Below are 20,230 nucleotides of genomic sequence, written 5' to 3'. Positions count from 1 at the left end.
ACACACACACACACACACACACACACACACACACACACACACAGTTTAGCACAGAAAAAGAAATTGAAGTGACAGTGTACAGAAAGTATACTTGATTTAAATTCCTTCTTTCCCCAAAAATCTGTGCTCTTGGCAGGGTGTGTAAGGGTAGGTCTACACTTACCCGGTAGTTCGGCGGCAAGCAAATCGAACTTCTGGGTTCGACTTATCGCGTCTTGTCTGGACACGATAAGTCGAACCCGGAAGTGCTCGCCGTTGACTGCGGTACTCCAGCTCGACGAGAGGAGTACGCGAAGTCGACGGGGGAGCCTGCCTGCCGCGTCTGGACGGAGGTAAGTTCGAACTAAGGTACTTCGAACTTCAGCTACGTTATTCACGTAGCTGAAGTTGCGTACCTTAGTTCGAATTGGGGGGTTAGTGTAGACCTGCCCTAAGAGTAGCATGGGGGTTATAAGTGTACTACTGGCCCAACTACTTAAGTATTACAATCGGAATGCCTTGAAGTTTTGTAGCAGTCAGATTCCTACATCTTTACAGTTACCTTTCATTCATCAAGAACAAAGGAGGTTAAGTAACAATGATTAACACTTGCACTCTGATTTTAGGCACTGTATCCATTTGGAATTCTGCAAGCAGGGGCAGTGAATTATATGGGCCCGTGGTGCCAATGCATGCTCCAGCAAATTCAGGGCGTGGGCTGGGGGCCCGGCTCCACCAATGTTCAGAACCAGGTCTCCCCTGGAGCATCCTCTGGCCCTGCCTGCCACCCCTACCTGCCTCCCCAGGAGCGTCCCTGCCTGTGCCCTGGGCAGCAAGCAGCTGCCTTGCTACTCCGCGCTGCACTCCCTCGCCGGCCGCTGCCGGCTACAAAAGGGAGCAGTGCTGGTGGCAGGCTGAGGAGGGGAGGAGACGCACATGTGATGGCAGCCCTCCCCTCCCCCCACCACAGGGGAGGCGAGGGGCCTTCCCGGTCCCTAGGAGCATGTGCAGTGAGTGCCAGGTGAGTGTGCTGCCAGGGGGAGAAGGGGGTCCCTCCCCCATAGCTCACTGCTGCTGGTGGGGAGAGGGCTGTCGGGGGGGGGGAAGACTGTGGAATCCTCCTCTCTGGCCCCAGCCCTGGGGCAGCCTGCTGGCACCCCAAACTCCTCATATCCAGCCCCACCCCAGAGCCCGCACCTCCAGCCAGAGCCCACCCCCCCACACACTCTAATCCTCTGCTCCACCCTGAGCCTCCTCCTGCACTGTGAACCTCTCACCCCCGGCCCCACCTCGCAGCCCTCACCCCAACCCTCTGCCCTAGCCCTGAGCCTCTCCCACAACTCAAACCCCTCATCCCCAGGCCCAGCCAGAGCCCTCATCCCCACACACCCCAACTCTCTGCCCTAGCCCTGAGCCCCTCCTACACCCCAAACTCCCAGCTAGAGCCCTCACCCCCTGCACTCCAACCCTCTGCTCCAGCCCTGAGCCCCCTCCCACAACCCTCATCCCCAGCCCCAACCCAGAATCCACACCCCCAGCCAGAGCCCTCATCCCCCCACACCCCAACCCTCTACCCTAACCCAAACCCTTCATCCCCAGCTCCTGCACCCCAGCCCTCTGCCTCAGTCCTGAGCCCCCCCCCCACACTCCAAACCCCTCAGGCCCACCCTATTAATTTTGTTATGTGCACCGAGATGCAGGTGTGTGTGTGGGGGAGGGGATGGGGGGCGGGACTTGGACCTGTTCTGGGCACCACCAAAAATTAATACAAACCTGCTGCCCGTCTGCAAGTGAACTATCAGTGAAGCCACATTATGTAACAAACAGTTGTGTAGAGTGAGTATTTACATAAATTAGCCCTATCTTCAAAAGACTTCAGCAGCTTGCCAACTCCATTCATCTGCCTGGGATGGTTGCTGATCAGAATTCATTTTTAAACTGAGCTTTTTACCTTCAGACAGACATTGCCACAAACTCACCTGAAGAAGCTCTCTGTGTAAGCTTGAAATCTTGTCTCTCTCATCAACAGAAGTGGTCCACTAAAAGATACTACCTCATCCACCTTGTCTCTCTAATATCCTGGGACTGATATGGCTACAACACTGCATAATTGCCCCAAATGGACAAAAATTCCTGATTATTGCTTGCAGCTGATCCTGATTTCACATGCTACTTTAAGAAGAAAGTTGTCATTTACCAGCATTAGGGTTCTTTTAAATCTGTCTTTATTCCTCCTAAGTTACAATAGCCTTTTCCTTTGGCAATCCAAGCTAAATATTTGAATTTTTGTCCATATCATGTCAGCTGCAAGTCACTGAATATATTTGCCTGGCATAGTTATGTATTTTGAGGGAAGGGTAAGTAGTGATGGTTACTGTCATTAAAACAATACAAAGTATCAGGCAGAGAGCCAGTGGATAACATCACTGGTACAGCTGCACGCAGAACTCTGATCTCTGTTTATAGCATGGTGGTGAGAGATATAACCGTGAAGCAGTCATCGCTAACATGGAATATTTAATTTGAGAGCATCATAGCAAAGTGTTTCAAATGATCTATTGTTTTGGTTCTTCCATTACTTTTAACACCCATCCAGCTTCATTATTTGAATGGTCCTGATTATTCATTTGTCTCTATTTAGGTAAAGAAGCGGTCTTCACTTGCATATTAACAAAAGCATCCATACATTGCCTTGGACACTTGGTGTTTTAAACTGCCACCTCAAGTATTTTGGATGATACATACTGTTTAATAAAACAGAGGAAGTCAAAGAAAACCCCCACACCTTTAGTGAATAGCCACATTAGTTCCTGTTCAGCCAGTTTGTAATTTGGATTTAAGAGAGGATCGTAGTACTAGAGTTCGGGATGTCTATGACAAAAAGTAACCTTTGAAAGTTGCATTAGTAAATGTTACACTAAGGTCATAATAATTTTCTAGGGTTGCAGATTTGACACTACAGGAGCAATCAGAAAAAAATCTAAGGTATGGTGAATACATCCTGAAGTTCACTCTTGAACACAAGTGATTAGTGAGAAGTGGAAGTGCCATAATAGTCACCAGATGACCAAGAGCTCACACTGAAATTTGAGATAATCCACAAATGTGCATTTGTGGAAGATGTTTGAATGAATGAGATGCATACCATACAGATCCCACATAATGCAACTTTACTTTATTTCCAGTGTCCAAGAGTTGTTTAATAGAGTAGGAGGGTGTAGGTTTGTGGGCGGGAAGAAGTGGGCAAGATAGGCATATATTAGTCAGTAACAAGAAACATGACAGAAGACTACAAATCAATCTGGACACCACACAGAGAGTTGCATGTGATTTGAGTTTAGGCACATGCTGCATTTTCACTGCCACAGGTTCCCAACTGTTATCCCAGCTATTTGCCAACAATGCAGTGATTTAGAAACCAAATACCTATTTGCTATATATGTATCTTTTGTGTTTGCTTTTTGCAAACCTTCATAGGAGTGAAGTTTTCTTTACATAGGTTTTGTGAAAACAAGTCTAGGATTTTATTGAGTTCCTTACAAAAATAAATTTCAGGCAGAAGCAGTGCAGCAGCCATCCTAAAATTGACATACCTGACAGAAGTGTTCACTTCTGAGGGGGTAGAGACCTTAGCCATGCAACTCCTCTGAAAGGCAGGTAACAACGAGGATAGAGTGGGCACCTCAAAATACTGGGCTCTTCACAAGTGTGAGCTGGAGGCCTTGATAGAGGAAACATTTACCAGGAGGTAGAGCAACCACCCCCAAAACAGCAGCAGCAGGAGGAAGGGATTGGGTGCTCTTTCCCTGAAGAACTCCAGGACTTTTCCTCTGCTCAAAGCGTGCTGTAGAAGGTAAGGTGACCTTGGAAGAAGGGGACTCACAGCAGCGCAGTGTGTAGCGCTTAGTGAAAACACTATCTTTGCTGACAGGAAAGCTTCTTCCATCAGCGTCGGCACTTCACCACCCCCAGAAGCGGTAGCTATATTGATGGGAGAAGCCCTCCAGCTGATATAGCGATGCCTACACAGGGAGTTAGGTCGATCTGTCACTCAGGGGCAGGGATTTTCCACACCTCTGAGCAATGCAGTTATACGGACATAAGTTTGTAGAATAGACCAGGGCAGATACTGCCTGTTTTAATTGGATGAGAAAGGTGAAGCCTAGCCTCTCCCAAGCTACAATGTTTTCAGTCACAGTATAATCCCTGACTGTTGTCTTGAGAGAAACAACAATATGCCTTCTCCATTTTAGAGGAACAGAAGTACCATATGATCAAGGTGATCAACCAAGGTAATAATGCATTGAACAGTGCACATGAAACAGTGTTTCAAGCAATCCACTGATTGAAATTTATCAAAATTTTAAAACTAGTAAATTCTTAAAAATTTAAAGTTGTTTGCCAACAAGACGGGCAAGACTTCAAATTGTTTGGGGCTAGTTTGCACAGCCCTATTCCCTACCATGTTAAAACAAGATCAAAAAGTATAGAGTTCTTCAGCATATTATCTGGCAAAAGTAATATAAGAGGCACACTGTGAAAAAGAGCCAATTAATTCCCCAGCCTGACGTAGAAAAAATTATTAATTCAGATGCTCTAGGAGAAGTTTGTTCAACTCAAATGTTTTGCTTATTCAAATTGTGTTTAAAGTTAGATTTGAAGAATACATTTTCATTAACTGGAGGATGCTCTCTTTTGGTAGAGCAAGCTTCAGCATTAAAAATAAATGAATACAAAAATGCCCATTTGAGCTTTTCCTACACTTCACAGCCCCTTATCAAGTACACTGCCTGAACAAGTGCATGCTTCACAATTGTCATGTTTCACTGCATTTCACTTTGTTTCATTGTTTCTCTCTCCTTCCCTCCCCAACATAAAGCACTTCCCACCACAGTTCCATACATCAACCATGCTAACACATTACATTCAATAAAAGATTGAACTATGCATGGTTACAAATCCACAGAGCACAGATATAACAGTAGATAAATGCCACAAAACCCAGAGATGAAAGGAAGTGCTTTCCACTTATCCATTAAGTCAATTCAATTTCATTTGTAACATTAAGGCAATATTTTTTTAAGCCTTTGAGACACAGCAGTTATTATAGGGAACACTATATTTAGCAACTAGAAGTAAAAATATACTTTACTTTTCAGATAGACAAATCCATTAATGTTTTCTGCCACTTAAGAGTGCCAATCACTCTCCACAATTTCCCACACCCTACCCATTATTATAAGGGGAGCTGGTATCAACCCCTATACTTAGGTTGCCTAACATTTTCCCATTTCCCTTGCAGCCTTTTTTTGGGGGGGGGGGGGGGGAACACTCATACCTCCATTGTTCACAGCAAGCTTTTCTTGCCCACCACCCAGATCCAGTACACATCTCCAGCACTGTATCCTATCCCTCTCGGAGGCATTATGTGGGGAAGGAGGTCAAAGAGACAGGCTGGGCCAGGCTCCCTTCAGCCACCCTCTTAATCTAGCACTGACAAAAGTAGCTCATCTGCTCCACCTCTAGGATAACTGAGGGCCTGACTCTTGAATTTTTAAATGTTTGGGACTGGCAATACTGGAAAGCAAACAAACTATTTGGCTTTATTCATGGCATCTTGTTTCCAAGAAGGGAGTTGGGAAGGAAGGAAGCATGAAGCTCAAGAGCATGAGGAGCCTCGTATTCTGTTTACTTATGGATGTTTTTCAGATTTTGGCAAGAATTGGTTCTGCTATACTTCCTCACGGCTGTATCCCACGGGGTGTACAAGCTTGGGGATATGGCTACTGTTTTTGAACAGTGTTTCAAAATTAGTGGGTCATGGCTCTCTGAGTCACAAAAGGCAACCAGGCAGGTCACAAGGCGTTGAAGAGATTATAATCTAAAACAAAGAAAATATTACACCCCCATATACCTTTCAAGGGTAAGCATTCTCTGCCAACTCCTCTCTAAACACATCCAAATTATATAGGCTTATTATAGATACTTTTTTTTGTTTTGCTCTTTGATAGCAAATGTAAGGGAGATGTGAAAGTGTACTTCATTTAAGGTGTTGGCAACCTGAAAAGGTTGAGAAATGTTATCTTGGAATATCAATCCCAAGGTTCCAACTAAGCATTACACACTGAAGTGTTTTCAGGATTGTTCCCTTCCCAAATGAATATTGCTTACTAGAGGTGAAAAGTGAATCAGATAATCTGCAGCAGCCATTATGGATTTTACATTAAGAAGCTGTTGTGAAAGCCAATGACTCTTCTTCCTTACACGGAGATTCAATTCATGTTTTCAATGAAAATTATTTAAATAAATGCTTACAAATTATGTACTGGATACCCACATTATAAAATCTAAATTTGCCCTCCATATATAGCATACCATAATAACTGAACTTACTCAGCTATTGTGCCTAAGTCATAGATGTTTTCATGCAAATATTTTTCAAGCCTCTCTTCTGGTCCCAGTAAGAGCCAATATAAGCACAGTTTTAAGTATATTAACTCATTGATTAATTAAGGACTAAAAGCTATCAATGTTATGACTCTGAAACCAAAAATAATTTTCTTCAGGAAATTATGGTCATTTACTGGTTTACTTAATTCTCATGAGGATCCACTACTGTGCCAGATTTATAGATGCTCAGAGAGCTCCTTAACAGGCAGTAACCAAAAGCAAGACACTAGCATAGTGAATTAGGTACATCTTAATAGGTTTGTTAATGGGAATGAGAGGAAATTACAACAGCAAGTACTTAATATGAAATTTCATATTTGTACGTACTATTTAGTTGCTATTTTGAAGTTTATTTTTACATTTAATGCTGAAATGCGTCTTACCTGAAGACTTCTTTCTGCCTTCCTCTGACCCACACAAGTGTGCTGGATCCAGATGTGCTCAATTTTTTCCCCACTGGGTAAAAAATCCTATAGCATAATTAATACTTTCTATGAATTTTACTTTTTTGCTCAAGCTGAGTGTGATGCTGTGTATAAGAAAGGTAACCACCTATATCACTGTTACCACTGTTACACAATTTCCATAAATCTTATACAAAGCATATCATGTAAGGTGTCAATGGAAAAGTTGGTCTATCAAATACGATTATGCTAGCTAAATCCAAGTATCATCTTTGTATCTGAAATTATGAATATTGGCTATGTACTTGCATCTTACATGTGTTGTATTCCTGGGTAAACACCCCGCCCCCAATAGAATTTACATCAAGGCCAGACAGTTATTTTGATAGTCAATTAAGGACACTCAGCTCACAATGGGCCATTGAAGAAATTCATCCTTCCCAGTAAGCCTTTCCTGTAGATGTCTCAGAAAGAATATGGACAATGGCTGCCTCTGTGAGTCAAAGCATATAAGGGTATATGATATTCTCATGTGACCCTGGACTCACCTTGCGCCAATAATTTTCCATGCATCTGGGTTGTGGGCTTTATTTGAGACTGTAATATTCCATGCACATGGCTGAGGATATAAAAAGGCACTTGAGACATCTCCATTTAGTCTTCATTTCCTGCTTCATTTCTCTGGTCTGGATTACTAACAAAAAAGCTCTAAACAAGGACTGATGACCCCCAATCTGTTTGGGTGATTCCAGAGAGACTTTTGCAAGCTAGCAGTTTATTCCCACTGCTTCAAGCCTGATTTAAGGACTTCGCAATCACTTGTATGTATATGATCTAGTAACCATTTATAATTCTTCTTTTCTTTTATTATTAAACCTATAGTTTTTAGGATTGGCATATGTGTGGGCATTGGGTAAGATCTGAGTTATATATTGACTTGGCTAGGTGGCTGGTCCCTTCAGATTAAAAGGACCCTATAACTGATGAAACTGGTTTTCAGTAACCGCTCATCAAAAATTCTAGTGTCTGGGTGGTGAGCCAAGGGCTGGAATGCCTAAGGAGACTGCATTTTGAGTTCTTGTTAACCAGTGTGATGATACAGATGTTCACTACAAAACACCCTTTTAGCTGAATAAGCTAAATTGCCACTGTACACTGGCAGCAGAACATTAACACCGAGTTACATGTTCTTGCTGCTCTTGGACCAGCTGAGATTAGACATGTTGACCAAAATCATCTTGGCCCGCATACATGGGCGATTATGTTCAAAGAGCAGGTGTTGGAACACCTCATGTAAATAGAGAACCTCAAAGGAGGTCATATATTCTACCCTCTTCTACCCAAGGCATTACAATGGCAGTGGCAGTTGGTCAAGAGTGCACCAAGCATAATATGGGATGAAAAGACGGAAAACTCAGTGTGCAGCTCCTGGCAAATTAGAGATTGCAAAAATCTCCATTCATTGAAACAGCTAATAAAGATGTTTAAGATCCCCTGATAATGTCCATGTGTTATATGTGAGTTAATATAAAAAGAGCACTGAAGTTAACACAGTGGTTATGGTTTCAGAAGTACCATTATGTACTTTGGGTATCATATACAGGACTTCATGTGTCATGGAAGTCACGGATTCTGTGACTTTCTGCGACCTCTGTGGCTTCTGCATTGGCCGGTGTAGCTGACCCCAGGGCCGCTCAAGCAGCTGACCGCAGGGACCAGCTGCTCAGGCAGCCCCGGGGACAGCCACACTGGCCACCGCTCAGGTGGCCCTACAGCCAGCCACACCAGCGCTGCTGCAGCATCCCTGGGGCCAGACGCACCGGCCGCTGCTCGGGCAGCCCTGGACAACTGGCCCCAGGGAGCACCTGAGCAACAGCTGGTGCAGCTGGCCCGGGGGACTGCCTGAGCAGTGGTCCTGGGGGCAGCTGCGGGTGGGCAGCCCCCAACAGTTGGTGCCGCTGGCCCATGCCCACCCCCCAGAACAGCACTCCTCCCCCTGCCAAGATTTAGTCAGGGGTATATAGTACAAGTCACGGTCAGGTCACTGGCTGTAAATTTTTGTTTATTGCCCGTGACCTGTCCATGACTTTTACTAAAAATACCCATAACTAAATCATAGCCTTAATCATATATAATGAAAGTTGCTTAAAAGGATACATTGTTTAATTGAACATAGAGGTATTACATGTACCTATATGCATTTTAACTTGATTTTATCAGAACACTCCTTGGTCTTATTCCCTCCTTTTATTAAAAGGAATAAAGTACTAAAGTTAGTTATGGGAAATATTTTTTTTTAAGAAGGGGAGCTAATGATTGGGGGGGGGGGGTGAGTCATTTTTCACAAACAAAATAGTTTTTAAAAATGCCCTCATCTGACCAAGAAAGAATCCCACAAGTTGAAGATTTTGTGAATTCTGAAAGATCTGTGTGTTTAATTATAACATTTGTATCTACTGTCACAAAACAGACTGGGATTGTCAAGCTTTAATAGCATATAACCCATTTTAGGAGATATTGTGAATGGAAGGGAGGTGGTTCATGTGACAGTGAATGGGAGGGCTCCACAAGGCAATCAAGTACAGCAATTAATTACATAGGAAAATATTAGGAAAGTAATTAATGTTCTTTTCATGCAATGTAGCAACCGGCAGCAAAGGGAGACAGCACCATACATCCAAGCAGTTCTCTATGGACCATTAGCAAGTGCTTGGTGAACCACCAATTGAGAAAATAAATGCTTTATCTATCTGCTACACTGTTTTGCAGAACTTGATTAGAATTTACTTTTGTATTCTTAGGGTATGTCTACACTGCAATTAAAAGCCTGCAGCTGGCCCATGCCAGCTGACTTGGGCTCACAGGGCTCAGGCTGCTGTTTAATCGCAGAATAGATGTCCAGGCTGGAGTCTGGGCTCTAAAACCCTGTGAGGTGGGAGGCTCCCAGAGCTTGGGCTGCAGCTGACGTCAGAACATCTACACTGCAATTAAACAAACAGTCCTGCAGCCTGAACCCCATGAGCCTAAGTCAGCTGGCACAGGCTAGTTGCAGGTGTCTAATTGTAGACATACCTTCAAAGGTTTGACCTTTCAGTTGATGGCAAAGTTTATCAAGTTAATATTAATTGCATTAACAAGTGCCTTTGCAAGGAGTATACCATTATCCTGAGTATCAAAACATATTCATTAAATCCTTCACTAAAATAATGCCCTTTTTATCCCAACTTTAAAAGGTCACTTGTTCAGACAAATTAGCAAATATGAATTCTAAGAGAACACAGTAAACTGCCATAGAGTAACTGTGAAGGACAAGATTTCTAGTAAACACCTCTTACTGTGCAAGAAATATTCAAATAGTCCTCCACATCAGACACAAAGGGTTCTTGAGTTGCAGCTTTCAAAGGGCCAATGATAATGCTGAGTCAGGTTATCCCATGCTATTTTGGAGGAGTATTGCAGTGGAGGAGGTCTTATTCAGTTACAGACAGAAGAATAAGTGAAGATATATCTTTTGTATTTGCAGGAGAGCTGCATATTTCAGAGGCAGATTAACCCATGTAAGATTGTTTATTTGTTATATCTTGTTCCAATATATCTTGTATTACAGGTGAAGAAAAGTTAGCTTGCACCCTTAGCTTGTGTATTGAAAAAAAGAAAAGTGATATAACTAGCTTAATATGACTAACCTGGGCCCTTGGAATGAAGAGATCTACATTTTAAGTTTCAGTGTTTAGGTTTTCAGGCTGTGATTTTCAAAAGGAGGCTGACTTAGTACCCAAATTCCTTTGAATTACTACTCCTTTGAAAATCCTAGGCTCAATCTCCATTACCACATATCCAGAAACATATTTAACTGCTAAAATTGCATAAAAGGAAAAAAAGATATGTACGACAACCATCCCCTATATGAAAGCATGTGATGTTCCATCTACCAACACAGTAGTTACAGGAAAAGTTGCCTCTTAGTATCATGAGTATCACCACCTGCATACCTTAATTAAGCTGAAGTTACCCTAGAAAAAAGAGATACAGGACAATCTAGAATATGGCAGCTTGCTTAACAAGCTCGCAGCAAGATTAATTTGTTATTATAAGACAAGTAAACAGGCTAAAGGTAAATTAAGTTTTAAAGAAGGAAATTTAAGGCTCAAAGTTTTGTTGAATGTGTGCTGCAGGAGTTTTTAGTTGTTTGTGTAAGATGACAGCTGTCTAAGACAAGACAACACAAAGTGCACATACCACATGAAACTGCTATCTGTTGGTTCTTCTACACTGCCAAATTTAAGCTACTAGGCCCTCAAACCATGAACATTTTAAAAAATGTATTAACGAAAAGTGTGCTTACAACTATCACTTTGAACATATGTCCATAATGATCACATCAATGTCCAAAATTGAGAATCTATCAGACTCTCTTTGGCTTTCTAGTTCTAAACTGTGCTTGTAGCATCCTGCATATCAGAACTTCGAATACTTACCTTAAAGCAGCTTAAGTGAGTCTTAGTGTAGTTCAGCTCTATCTACTGAACAAATCAGCTTTCTACTACTACTGCTGTTAGTGTTAGTTGACCATAATATCTTACGAGTGTTGCTCATACACCTCATCCACAAGTGCTGGGTCCTGACTTTCTCAAACAAAGCCTGTTAAAAGCCAGAAGACTTTGAATGTCGTGCTAGTTTTCCCATGTAGGTTTTAAATTCTTTCCCTTTCACATGCTGGGCGGGGGGGGGGGGGGTTGATTTCTGAAACCTGCAGGGTGTATAGAGTCACTTTTTCACTTTTTAATTCAGGAAGTTGCATTAAGGTATGCTTTGCTGAAAGTAAGATTTAGCCACTGTGATGTAGTATCCACCCTACCCAGAAGTGGAAGGGGTTAAGGGAGGCCCCGGGGTCCTACCATATCCTATCCCCAGGAAGGAGCAGTGGAGGTGAGTCCTCCAAGCGGCACAGTGAGGCTCCATGGAGCGCAGTCAGTTAATTAGAGAAGGGCTGCAGGGAACAGCCAATCTGGGGCCAGCAGGCCCATTAAGAGAAGCTGCAGAGCAGAGCAGAGCAGAGAGGGTTGCTGCAGGGAGCCCAAGGAGTGAGGACTGTGTTCCTAATATGCTGCAGGAAGGTAGCACCTTGGACAGAAAAGCTGTTGGTAGGGACTGGAGGAGCAAGAGGGAGCTTCTGACTGGCTGTTGTGACTGGGTAGCTGAGTGCCCGGAGGTGAGGGCAAAGGAGGTGTTGGGGCTGTGGGAAACAGCCCAGGGAATTGTAGCAGCATTGAAGGAACTTAAAGAGGCCCAGCAGGAGGCTGCCATCTACAGGGTCCCTGGTCTGGGACCCAGAGTAATGGGTGGGCCCCACTCATCACTGAGGAAGTGGCTGGACTATTGCACAGTGATACCTCCTGCATCTGGAATGGGGGAGAAACAGAGCGACCTAGCCGGAGGGCTGAGTCATGAAGAGGATGCGGTGGTTCCTGAGGCTAAGAGAGGGGCTGCAGATGGCAAGTCAGAGCAATGGTGTGCAAACTGCAGATGGTGGCGTCGGCTTTGATCTAATCTCCAAAGTGATCAGGAGGCAGCGCCAGCCCAGCGGTGAGTGGTGCACCCCATGACAGGCATCTTCCAAAGGTAAGTGAATCAAATAGAACCTGCAGTTCTGATACTTCATGGAAGTTAACATTTTGGATCTCACTTTAAGACCACAATGAGTAAGAGTAATGGAATGATGCCCTAGTGTAGCACTCCCATAATTGGTAGGGGGATGGAGTACCGAAGAAACAACATTTATGTGGGAAAGAATGTTTAACAATCCCCTATAACATTATACATCAAGATGACTAGTATCTGAAGTTTTCCGATCACTACCCATCCATAGGCGATGGGTTATATTCTTTTGTGGTGCCCGAGCTCCAGCAATATTCAGGGCTGGGGGCCCAGCTCCAGCAATATTTGGAGCTGGGTCTCTCCCCCGGCCCTGCCTGGAGCGGGCCCCGGCCCCCGCGGGTCTCCCCCCCGCCCCGCCGTGTCCCTGTCTGGAGCAGGTCCCGGCCTCCACCTGCCACCTCCCCCGCGGGTCTTTCCCCCCCCCACCCCGTGTCCCTGCCCGAAAGAAAGCAGCGCACACCTCTCCCGTGCCTGCTTGTGCTGCCGATGTAACACATGCCTACGCGGAGCCCTGCTCCTACCAGCAACTGCTGTCTGCTGCCCCAGGGTCCTAGTACTCCCCATCCATTAATGGCAAGGCAGGCTGCCCTTACCCTGCCCTTCTGCCCTAGCCCTGAGCCTCTTCAACGCCCCAAACCCCTCATCCCCAGCCAAAGCCCTCATCCCCCTGCACTCTATTCCTCTGCCCCAGCCCTGAGCTCCCTCCTGCATTGTGAACCCCTCATCCTCAGCCAGAGCTGTCATCCCCCCGCACCTTAATCCTCTGCCCCAGCCCTGAGCCCCCTCCTGCATCATGAACCCCTCATCCTCAGACCCACAGCCCTCACCCCTGCACCCCCTCCTATCCCCAAACTCCCTCTCAGAGCGTGCAACCCCTCCCCCTTCTCACACACCCCCTCCTGCCCTCAAACTCCCTCCCAAAGCCTGCACCCCCTCCCTTTGCACCGCCTCCCACCCCCAAACTCCATCTCAGAGCCTGCATCCTTCACCCCCTCCTGCACACCCACCCCCTGCCGCAGCCCAGAGCCTGCACCCAGCACCCAAACTCCATCCCAGAACCTGCACCCCTCCTGCACCCTAATCCCCAGCCCAGGACCTGCACCCCAGACCTCCAACCCCCCCCCAACCCCCCTCCCAGAGCCTTAGGCAGGTTGAGGGGGCGGAGTTTGGGGGGGCGGGTTCTGGGCACCACCAAAATTTCTACAAAGCTGCCACCCATGTACCTATCTAAAAGGAGTACTTGAGAATGAGATCTGAAGTCAGTCTTCCCAGCTAGAGACTCAGACTATTAGTAGTCATAGGGGAGGCAGCTAGAGCCTATGGGAAGAGTCATTTGAGAAGGAGACAACTACATAAGTTTTTTTTTTTTTTTTTTTTAAAACGGTGATTGGCAAAACAAAACAAAATACAGGCTAGTTTTGTCCTCCCAACCCACTTTTCCAAACTAGGTTTTACCATCCCTAATAAAGAGCTATGATAATTAAAGAAATTCTCTTAACTAGGTCAGTAGGCAAATAAATGTGAAGAGGAAAGGAGGCTGAAAAGGTATGTGAATGGAAGGGCAGAGTGAGAGATGGGTTTTCTTTCCTGTAAGTTTATCTGATAGTCTGTCTTAACTTCTCTCAAAAACTGATGTGTCATGTCAAGAGACTTGTTTGTACAAAGCTAAAACTCCAGTATTAAGAGTTTCTCAAGGGCTGGTCTACGTGACAAAGGTAGGTTGGCTTAACTACATCGCTCAGGACTGTGAAAAATTTCACACCCTGTGCAATGTAGTTAAGCTGACCTAACCCCCAGTGTAGGGTAACCAGACAGCAAATGTGAAAAATTGGAACGGGGGGAGGAGGTGGGGGTAATAGGAGCCTATATGAGAAAGAGACCCAAAAATCGGGACTGTCCCTATAAAATCGGGACATCTGGTCACCCTACCCCAGTGTAGACACCGACAAAGAATTTGTTTATCAACCCAGTTACCACCTCTCAGAGAGGTGGATTTACTACAGCGATGGACAAACCCCTTCTGTCACCGTATTAAGTGTCTGTACCACAGCGGCACAGCTACAGCTGTGCCACTGTAGCATTTCTAGTGTAGACATAGCCTTATTTTGGGAATAGGGCTCTTTAGTGTTCATGAATCTTAGAAGTGTAGGACTGGGAGGGACCTCAAGAGGACTTAATATTATCTAGACCATCCCTGACAGGTAAAGATTGTCTAACCCATTCTTAAAAACCTCCAATGATGGAGATTCCATAACCAGGGCCGGCTCTAGCGTTTTTGCCGCCCCAAGCAGCCCCCGCCCCCCAAAAAGCCGCAATTGGCGGCAGCTCTACCGCCGGTTCATTCTACAGTGGCAATTTGGCGGCTGGTCCTTTGCTCCGAGAGGAAGTGACGGCCCCGCCGCCGAATTGCTGCCAAACGGCCGGATGTGCCGCCCCCCCTCTTCATTGGCCGCCCCAGGCACCTGCTTGCTACGCTGGAGCTGGCCCTGTCCATAACCTCCCTAAGGTGGAAGAAATCTATTTCCATACTAAGCAGTAGGAAGGCTAAAGACACATGTTGACAATTCTATATTGTGAGAACCTATTAAAGTTTGCCATTTTATATCAAATTTCATGCAAAAGATGAAAAAGGAAATTTGAAGTTAAAATTTCTGGCATTTATTGGCCAAGATTGCACAGACCTTACATTCAATTCAAAGGCATCTTTCGGTCTACCACATCTGATCAATTTCAAAATTTCAGGGAAAATTCTAGGCTTCAATGGTTAGAGACATATTAATTATGGAGAAAATCAGAACAAAAAGAGGGAAAATGGGGGACACAGAGCCCCTCCCATCTAATTAACACAGCCACAGCGTCAAGCTCCTTTGCAATTGTCTATAGATCAAACTGGTTGATGCACCCATTAACATCTTTGAGCATAACAATATTCCTGCTCATCCTCTCAGATGACACCCCGGATGACGCTCCCAGATAGAAAGAGGTATGGGGGCATGCATTGGTGAAGACAAAATGCAGAATGGTGGCATGCACACAGGCCTTGGCATGGGGAGAATAGGGCATCCTGATATGGAGGCCCCCAGAGCCTCTAGCATGAGGGAATGGGTGGGGAAGTTTCAGGAAGTCTCTGAAAGAGGGGGACAGGAAGATGGCACACAAAGAGCTTAAGGAATGCATGGAACCCATGATGTGTGCAGTAAGCTTGGCAGACAAACTATGAAGTGTGCAACCCCAGTGTACTCTATTGCACCTTTGACTCTGCAGCACCTAGCTGATGAAGTTGTGTGAAGAGTACCCTAAAGGCAGGTCTACACTTAACACTGCACCCAGGCAGCTGTGCTGCTGAAGTGCTTTAGTGAAGATGTTCCAAGAGCACTCTCCTGTCGGCTTAGTTAATCCACCTACTGCCAACATAGCACTGTCTACTGGCAGTTAGGTCGGTATAAAACAATGTCGCTCATGGGTGGGGATTATTCATTATTAAGCCCTGATCTACACTACAGAATTAATTCAGTATAAGTAATAAAAGTAAAGGGCAGCAAAGAAAGCACTTGCTCAATTGTGTATAACACTGAAGACACACTGTTGCAGAAAGCTTAATTACATTTTTTAAAACTGTAAGTTAGATATAAGCAGTTGTGACAGATGGGGAAGCCATTTCCTGACAGTTAATGGTTGGAGAGAGTAAAGGGCCCAAGGAAAGCTAAGCTCTTAACTCGGTTGGTTGGTAGCTGCCAACAAATGCCTATCCTATCAGTCACTACTGGAAAATAAGGCTTCAATTAATGTTGTTGCTGCAAATAAGGAGAGCTATACACAGTGTTAACTTTGACAGACTATTTACAACTTTCGGGTCCTATTTTCACATTACTTTCCAACTTTTCAATAATGATGATGCTGTATCTGAAACAGACACACAGAGGTGATTTGTGCTTTCAGAATGCTACGGTCGTAGGTTATCACAACAAAAATGTGCTGATACTGTATAAGCATTAGCTTCATTTGCCTCAACTGCAGTTACATTTTCATTTCAAACAAATCTCTGAGCAAAACATCACTTTAAGATCAAGGCAAAACAAACTGACGTCACCGTTAAACACAGTTAAATGCAACTTCAAAGTTGGCAAAACTATCCCTTGCACATTAGAGTTCATTTTCAATATTCTAGCTGTCCACGAAGATGAGTTCTCAAGCATTTAATCTCATGAGATTTATGGCATTTCCTTCTATTAATTTTACACTCATTTGCCCACAAGCCAGTAAGAGAAAATATAATAGATTTATATGGCACATTTTAGTTTTAATGGACTTTTGCTAGAAAGTGTCTTTAGAAATAATTTACAAATAATTTAGGTAACAAACAGGAATATGCATACTGTAAGACATCCTCCCCTCTTTGGAAAGTGAACGTTTTGGTCATCAGATACATGCTTCCTGAGGAGGCCCTGCAGGCTTAGTCAGATCAGCGCCAGGAATTCAGTGAACCCGGGGTCATGCTGTCAAGACTCCAGAGTAATGCAGCGTTTAAGCATTTGAACAGAATTCAGCCAGGGAATTAATGACTTCTGTTACAATACCATGACATCTGTCTTTACAAAACAACTCTTGCCACATTTCCTCCCCTCCCCCCTAAAATTGGGAAAATAACTTCTTACCCAGCTCTCCTCTAAGGTTGAGGAATTCTTGAGATAGCTCTTTATGCTGTTTTAGTGCTTCCTCCCTCTGTAAAAAAAAAAAAAAAAAAAAAAGAAGAAAAACACATTTGGTTACTAGTGTTTTGAATAGAGCACCTTCCAATAATTAACTCACATTATCTGTAGGAAAACAAAAGGCAAGAGGGAGAAGCCAAGAAATGAATCATTTAGGGTAACAGCTTTGCTGTTACAAACACACAGATGTTCCTTAGCTGTTATGGAAGTTATTCTTTAAACAGCCTCCCTAGTTTTCCCAAGTTAACAATCCAATTAAATCTTAGTTTGCAGCAATTAAATGATAGTATTTAGGATTTTTTCCCCCTCATGGGTGTAACTGTATATTGACCCACAATGTTTCAACTAATGCATGCATAGGACATATGATACACGCCTCTTTCAAACACAAACTTAAATATTTATGCTAAGATCTAGTCAGCATATGTACTTTGTGCTGAATGTAAACAAAGCTAAACTTTGCTAGAAGCTCAATCTTCTATGAAGGAAAGGTAAAGCTCACTTCTAAACTATCGCCATTTTTTCATTAATAGATTTTATACGTTCAATGACTGCTAAAATACTCAGATTTAACATCTAGCTTTAAAAAACAGATTAGAATAGAAAGAATATATATAAAAATATAGAAAATAGTCTTGGCATTCAGGAAGACTAGAGCTTTTTAAAGCAAGAATCAGCTTGTTATTCAACTTAAAAGCCGGGGGGAGGGGGAAACTACCTCTTTTGCCCCTTATATTCTGCCCACAACTGAAAGACCGCCAAAAACCCTGAAACTAGCTGCTGCATAGAACAGAGTCTAAGAATCAGATTCAAGAAGGACAACCCACAGCATACATAGCATAACTACATTAAAGGTATTTCACAGCTCAATGTTCACTTCATGAACAGAATCCTCCAGACGCAACCACTGCTGTGGAGAGCATAATGTTGCAGAGATCATAAGATTCAGGCTTTCCAGTCAGGAATTGCTTGCTGCTGGAGCCATGTCACCTTCCCTGCAGTCAGCCACTGCTGAAATTCCCTGACATTCTTCCAGGAAAGCACTATAAAACAAATACTAATTACCCTTGTTGCAGCACATTGAGAATAGAGGCACATTTTGCTGCTAGTGCAGCCCATTTTCCAGCTTCTGTCTCTCCACTTTCCCCCCTGCACATGTAACAGGGTATACAGGTGGTACTGGCAACACCACAAACCAAACTGGTCTAGCTAGATATAAGACACTACTAGGAAGGGCTCCATTGGACCTTGCTTCAGCCTTACTTCAAGCTTTGCAGGTTACCGTACTTCTTGTACTGCTCTCTCCCACCAGAGGCAGATATTGCAGCTTCTGCACTTGGCACAAGCAGCCAGTGATTACTTAAAGCCACAGCCCTTCATTTATGAAAAATGAGAAGCAGACATTAGACTGATCGATTGCCACTTACTCAAATATCAGCTGGTACAGTAAAGGAAAATCTGACCTTCTCCATGGATAATGGGGGTGTATTTTTAGCTTTCTGAACTAGATATACCAGGCTTTCACTTAAATTTGTATGCACAAAAATAATTGACCTGAGACCCGGATAGAGAAACAAAATTATGCACCAGTGAGAATGCAATGTAAACACTAAGTTTAACATAATGAGTACCCAAACTTGCATTTCTAATGAACCCATCACTTGCAAAAAGCCTCACTATGAACATTGTCTCCTTTGCTCTCACCTGTACTATATTAGAAACATAATACAGTTGTACAAAACCATTCAGATTTTTTTTTTTGGAGTAGCAACTACACAAACATCTATGGTAGTTAAATTCAAACATTAACACTGCCATGCTTAGAGCCAAGGGGTGGAGTAGTGCTCACAGAAAACCCCACCTTTAGAATACATTTATTTCTCCCCTATTTAGTCCTACTGCAAATTAGTTTCGGGCTCTTGATAAGAAACCCACTTATCAGATTACTTAATTAGAGGAGAATAAAGGAGGTGGCAAATATTCCTTCCAAATCTCAATTCCTTCACTCACTGAAGAGTAAGGGAAACTATGAGACACTGCTCCTAAAGACAATTAAAGCCCAAAGGAGTTAGATGTAGCCATTAGTTAGGTAGCCATTCGTTTAGCATTAAGTGCAACATTTCAGCCATCTCCTAGTTTGATATCACAGCTGTAATGCCTAGTTTGTTCGTGAGTAAAGAGTGACTGTTTTTCCAAAAATTGTCAACTCATACAGTGTAACATTTGGACTTTTCAAGCAAGTCCTTCACTGACTATGCTTCATATAAAGACCTACCTACACATTCTCTTCAGATTCATTTGCCTGTATTATAACAATATAATAAAAAAAAAATTAGCATATGAAGGTTAGAAGTTGCCTTAAAACACATTCTCTTTTGATACAAATGGAAAATAAAGTGAGGTTATTACATTGAGCCTAGAGGGAGAGGGTAAAAGTGTTGCTGAAGAAGTCTGCTCCTGTCTAGTTTAAATCAAGTGAAGGACACCTATATATGATCCTGAACTATAGGGCTGGCCTTAAATTTAGAGAGATTATGTACTGAGCAGACTGGCACAGCATATGTATATTCATATGACCTATCTTAAAGGCAAAAAAGGTGCAACGCTGTCATTTTAGCTCAATCAAGTTATCTTAACTCAATAATTGAAGACTCCTCTTAATGCCGATTAAGAATCATGCTAACATATTCAAAGGCTTGTTAGATGACTGTTGTAGCCTCCTATTAATAAGCATTAGGAAGGGTTTTCTAACTTGAACGAACACTTTCTCCCAATCAAGACTAAACCACAGCCATAAGTTGCTCTTTAGGGTATTAGAATTTCATACTTGTTCAAGGGAATTTACCAGGATGCAGTTTTTCTCAGGAAAAGAGTGTGAGGAAAGGATGAGTCATAGCACTGTAACATCAGTGCCCACTACAGATCTGACAATGAAATAGTGAATACTGCAGAGTTTTTATTATCTAAATAGATTTCACTGTAGTGCTGTGTACACAGTTAAGTACTATTTACTATCATTTGTTGAACTAT

General features: G+C 43.5%; 1 protein-coding gene across 2 annotated transcripts in view; it reads right to left on the bottom strand.

The window, feature by feature from the left end:
• MTUS1 (microtubule associated scaffold protein 1) overlaps positions 1-20,230 on the bottom strand; it is a 198,791-nt gene that overhangs the window by 20,199 nt on the left and 158,362 nt on the right. Inside the window, exons 1-2 of one of the 2 annotated variants that reach the window (XM_024193405.2) lie at positions 18,266-18,476; positions 17,147-17,213 (exon numbers count right to left, since the gene is read on the bottom strand). In XM_024193405.2, coding sequence (XP_024049173.1) covers positions 17,147-17,213; positions 18,266-18,319 — 121 coding nt within the window. In that variant the 5' untranslated portion in view covers positions 18,320-18,476. Of the gene's footprint in view, positions 1-17,146; positions 17,214-18,265; positions 18,477-20,230 lie in introns of those variants that run through there. The other variant, XM_026647908.2, reaches the window with a different exon arrangement.

Source organism: Terrapene carolina, unplaced genomic scaffold (assembly GCF_002925995.2).
Source record: "Terrapene carolina triunguis isolate 2854851 unplaced genomic scaffold, T_m_triunguis-2.0 Scaffold66, whole genome shotgun sequence".
Lineage (NCBI taxonomy): Eukaryota > Metazoa > Chordata > Testudines > Emydidae > Terrapene > Terrapene triunguis.
The sequence above is the reverse complement of the archived record's forward strand: the minus strand, read 5'-3'. Positions and strand labels throughout refer to the sequence as shown.